General features: G+C 44.7%; 1 protein-coding gene across 1 annotated transcript in view; it reads right to left on the reverse strand.

Moving 5' to 3' along the window:
• Positions 1–367: 367 nt before the first annotated feature.
• Positions 368–5,000, reverse strand: part of ucmaa (upper zone of growth plate and cartilage matrix associated a) — a 6,701-nt gene continuing 2,068 nt past the window's right edge. The window contains exons 4-5 of the mRNA XM_012824400.3: positions 1,535–1,633; positions 368–1,095 (exon numbers count right to left, since the gene is read on the reverse strand). Coding sequence (XP_012679854.1) covers positions 998–1,095; positions 1,535–1,633 — 197 coding nt within the window. The 3' untranslated portion in view covers positions 368–997. The remainder of the gene's footprint in view (positions 1,096–1,534; positions 1,634–5,000) is intronic.

Consider the following 5,000-nt stretch of genomic DNA (forward strand, 5'->3'; position numbering starts at 1 on the left):
ACATGTCCACCAGTAGCAGCTACTGTTCCAGATGGTTTGTGGTCCATCATAGGAATATAGGGGAAAGGCTAATATCAGCCGTTCTGGGAGGAAGGAATGCTCACATTCTCAGTCTGCTTGCCTGCTTGACAGAGTCACAGATGATTTTCCAAGCTGTCTAAGCTTCTGAGTTGTGGAATGTTGAGTCCTGCATTCCATAGAATTCCAGTTCCAGTGTGCTTGAGCAGTGTCCTTTTCCCCTAATGAATATTCCAGAACAAAAATAATCTGATTTCACTCCACATCTCTCTCTCTCTCACTCACTCACACACTCACACTCACACTCACACACACTCACACACACACACACACATACAGCTCTCCCCATCCCTTGTTTAACTTGGAGTGTTTCCAGTTCTCAGTCCAGATACAGGTATAGGATTTTATTTCATTAATTACAGCACCATTTTATTTTTCAACACTAAGTATAGTTAAGAGAGTATCTTACCAGTGAAATCCCTAATAGGTAATCGTAACAGTACAAAGATCTGTTTACTATAAGGTGTCTGGGATAGATCCCATGTACTGTGTGATTGCTGGCCCGGACGCCACTAACACTGGTTTCATTAGGACTGAGGCAGCATACAGGAAACCAAAAATAACTTCAAAATAATTGATTAATGCAAATTATTGTAAATAACTTGAATATGAATGTGTGGCAACAACACAAAGTAAGGTAATCACACAAACAAACTAGACCATTACATATGGCATTTTTACAAGTTTGATATGGCTTTGCACCTGTAAGGAGCCATCTTTGGTATGTAGCAGCAAATCAATGAATTTGCTTAAAACGCTCCCCATTTTGTTAAAGCTTAAAATAATTGCCCTTAAATCATCAACTTAGTAAATATCTGGTCAGATATCTTTGAGTGACATCAAAGCACCCACTCACAGGAGGCCTAGCCCTCTGAGGAGGCGTGGCTCTCCTGTCCGTTTCCTTGGTTACAGAGCATGCTCAGTGGGGATGGCGATGATGCGGGTACCGTGGGTACATGCCGTCGTAGTAGTACTCGCGATACTGTTCGTTCTTCTCTTGGGTCCTCTCTCTTTGTTCTGAGATTGGAAAGATAAGATTCAAAATGAGACAGGCAAAGTATAGTGACCATCAATACAAGTGATGGCCATCACAATAAAAGGAAATGCTAATCACATACTTGCCATATCGTAGATCTAAATTTTAGTATTTTGCCAACACTTTTATCCAAAGTATAAAACTATCAGTGGGTGTTCTCTTGGGAAATGAAACCCATCTATTAGTTGAGCTACAGACAGTGTAGTTGTCAGTGCCACTGAAAGGTATCAAAGTGATAGGCAGAGTTTCCCATACCACCACACATCTGCTGACCATGCTTCTAATATAACACCGGTGCCCAGTGGGAGGGTCTTCAAATGACACTAATCACCCTCGGGTTTTGGCTCAAATGGTTAATGGGATTTTAAAAGTGGGTAAGTGTGTGTGAGAGAGGTGCGGGAGATGAAGATGAGAGCTCACCATCGCGCTCCTCCTCTGCGTAGTTCTCAAACTCGGTCCTCTGCTCCTCTTGGTTCTCTCTCCTACGTTCACTCGTGGCCCGTATCACTCTGTACTCCGCTGGAGACAGACAGACAGACAGGAGGGAGAGAAGGACAGACAGAGGGAGAATATGGGATTATTTTACATGTTAATAAATGCTTTCATCCAAAGTGATTGACTGCACAATAACAAATACACATCTGGATCTGGATGTGTGCTCCCTTAGGTAACAAACCCATGATCTTGGTGCTCTTATCACCAGGTTCTCTGCCAGCTAAGACACAGGAACAATATATTCAAAACTATGGATCATTTTTTTCATCATTTCCAGTTCTACCCCTTTAAGCTTTTGTTTTTACTTAGCCTTTTGTATAGTGCCATGAGTGTTGGTTAATATGGTGCCATTAACATTGCCTGGCCTGAACCCTCTACAGCAAGCACACAAGCAGTGACGATAGTGAGGAAGAACTCCCTTTTAACAGGAAGAAACCTTTAGCAGAACCCAGCTGAAGGGGGTGGGGGGGCATTTGCCTCAGGGTAACCCAGCAGAGAGATAGGGAGGAGCAGAGAGAATCAGAAGCAAAGAGATAACTCATACATACATACATCAGATAGGAGTTTTTAAGGCAGTGATCGTCTTTTTGAGACAACTTTTCCCTGAAAGGGTAGCGATCTCTGGAATGAGGCCTGCCCTGGTCTGTAGCGGTCTAAGCCAGATCGGAACTATTACGGTTTTTCCGACCAAAGTAGCCCCTATGTGGGGAGACAGTGTTGTCCCAAGGGGAGGAGTGACAAGTGGACTCCTCGTCCATCGACTTCCTTTTTCAGGTGACCTTGTGGCCTGAAAGTCAAATGACTCAGAGTTGCAGGCTTCTCTCTACTTATCTCAGGAATCACAACCCTACTTTGAAATATTTTCAGAAATCCATGCAGAAAAGCTGTAATACTTATGAGAGCTGAGAGAACAATTTGTTCCCACTGTACAACTGGTCCCCCGATGATATTCAACATTGTTGTGGAATATTGATTACACTGCCAGGACGGTGTCCTAAGAAAGACTGCAAGGCTCTGATAGCAACCAGTGAAGAATTTTCATTATCATTTCAGTCATTTACCAGCAGTTCCTGGTCATTTAACAGCCACAACGTTGTTGTTCCACAACATCAGTAAAACATAGATCCTTGTACGGATCTGTATGGACCTGCCTTGGGCATGTACGATAGACATAGACAAAAAGCTGTAATGGCTACAGATCTCTCTCAGCAGGCAGTACAAATGGATAATAGTATATAAAATCTCTTAATTGATGCTTTTGCACAATGCTTCCTTTGAAATCATAGCATTGCAGTGCCAGGTATGGTGGCTCACAAGAGACATAAGGCATAGCAGCTTTGTGAAGGGATGTGTGCAGCATAAGGGGATCATTATAGAAACAGTCTTTGGCCCACCACCATAACTGCCACCTAGCCATAACTGGTTACTTCTGGGGGAGTCGTAGAACCGCGGCGGCGGCCCATACCAGTGAGTCTAGTGCCCATGAGGATCCAGGTTTGATTCCGGCCATTTCTCAAGCCCACTCCCCATCTCTCTCTCTCTCTCTCTCTCTCTCTCTCTTCCACTAATTTACTGTCGTATCTTCACTGTCCTATTGAATAAAGGCTAGAAAAACCCAAAGGTTCCACATAAGAATAGCTGGTTACTTCTCAGACGACATCCAATAACACACATGCCCTTACACACACACACACATCACCACCACCATCCACCCACTCTTTCCACAACAGTAACAGCACATCACTGTGAAATGTTTGCCTCCACAAACATGCACACACCGCAATGCAAACACATACACACACACACACACACACACACACACACACACACATACACATACATCACAGACCTCCCATAACACATAAGACAGTGCCAAGCACGGGCTTCAGTGTGTGTCACACTAAGGCAGTCTGTTTACTCTACGCACCACCACACCAGTGTCTGCCCATTCCTCTCTAGTAGTACAGAGAGCATGGGTTGAGATCAGGTAATGCCATGTCCGTAGACTCAACGACACGAGTGGAGTGGCATTCATCAAAGGCTTGATATCCAAGCATCACACACACACACACATACACATACACACAGACAGGCACATGCACAGATACAAAGTTACAGTATGGACTTCCAGAGAGTGTGTGTGTGCACAGATGTAATGAGTTAAGAATAGCTATAATCTGTGTGTGTGTGTGTGTGTGTGTAATGAGTTAAGTGTGTTGTGTGTGTGACTGTAATGAGTTAAGTACAGTCGTGCGTCTGCACATTCCTGTCTTTGCTCCAGCTGTGCTCTTCCTCAGACCTGCAGCCTGGGCTGGACCCAACAGAGTCACAGCACCAGACACACACACACACGCACACATTATATATCTCCCTCTAACACACTCAGACACACACACACACACACACACACACACACACACACACACACACACACACACACACACTCAGGTTTCATACCCACACTTGTGCGCATGGACAAATACCACCATTGTTTTCAAGAGGACTATGCACACACTCACATCATAATGTATTCACAAACTGTGCTTTCCTAAACACGCACACACACACACACACTCACACACATACACACACGCATGCACACACACACACACACGCACAGAGACTGTTGCTGGGAGGGGTGAAACGGTCTTTTACTGAAGTTTTCCACGCTGGAAGCAGAACCATGCTGGCAGGTTGGAGGAGTTGGTCGTGGCTCTGGTGTGTGTATATGTGTGTGTGTGTGTGTGTGTGTGTGTGTGTGTGTGTGTGTGTGTGTGTGTGTGTGTGTGTGTGTGTGTGTGTATGTATGGAAGAGAGAGAGAGAGAGTGTGTGTGTGTGATAAAGAGAGAGACAGACAGAGTGTGTGTGTGTGTGAGCGAGCAAGAGAGTGAGAGAGAGCGACAGACAGAGTGAGTGTGTGTGTGTGTGTGTGTGTGTGTGTGTGTGTGTGTGTGTGTGTGAGCGAGCAAGAGAGTGAGAGAGAGCGACAGACAGAGTGTGTAAGTGTGTGTACAGTATGTGTGTGTGCTTGATTGAGAGAGAGACACATGTGCTTACTATGTTAATGTGTGCGAGAGCTCCATGCTACCCTGTCGGTCCTAGAGCTCTCAACTCTGCTCTCAGCAGCCCCATTAAATGGTAAGCCCCTTCAGCTAGATCTCTAAAGCCACTCTCCCAGACAACACATATATATATACTGTATAATGACTGCATCCAGCTCAAAAAGCAAACTATCATCTGAGCATAGTGTAAATAATAATTCAGTGTGTGTGTGAAAGAGAAAAAGAGAGAAGGTGTGTGTGTGTGAGAGAGAGAGAACGAGAGAAGGTGTGTATGTGTGGGTGTGTGTGTGAGAGCGAGAGAGAGTAAAAGAGAGAAGGTGTTTGTGTG

This window comes from Clupea harengus, chromosome 16, assembly GCF_900700415.2.
Source record: "Clupea harengus chromosome 16, Ch_v2.0.2, whole genome shotgun sequence".
NCBI classification, from domain to species: domain Eukaryota; kingdom Metazoa; phylum Chordata; class Actinopteri; order Clupeiformes; family Clupeidae; genus Clupea; species Clupea harengus.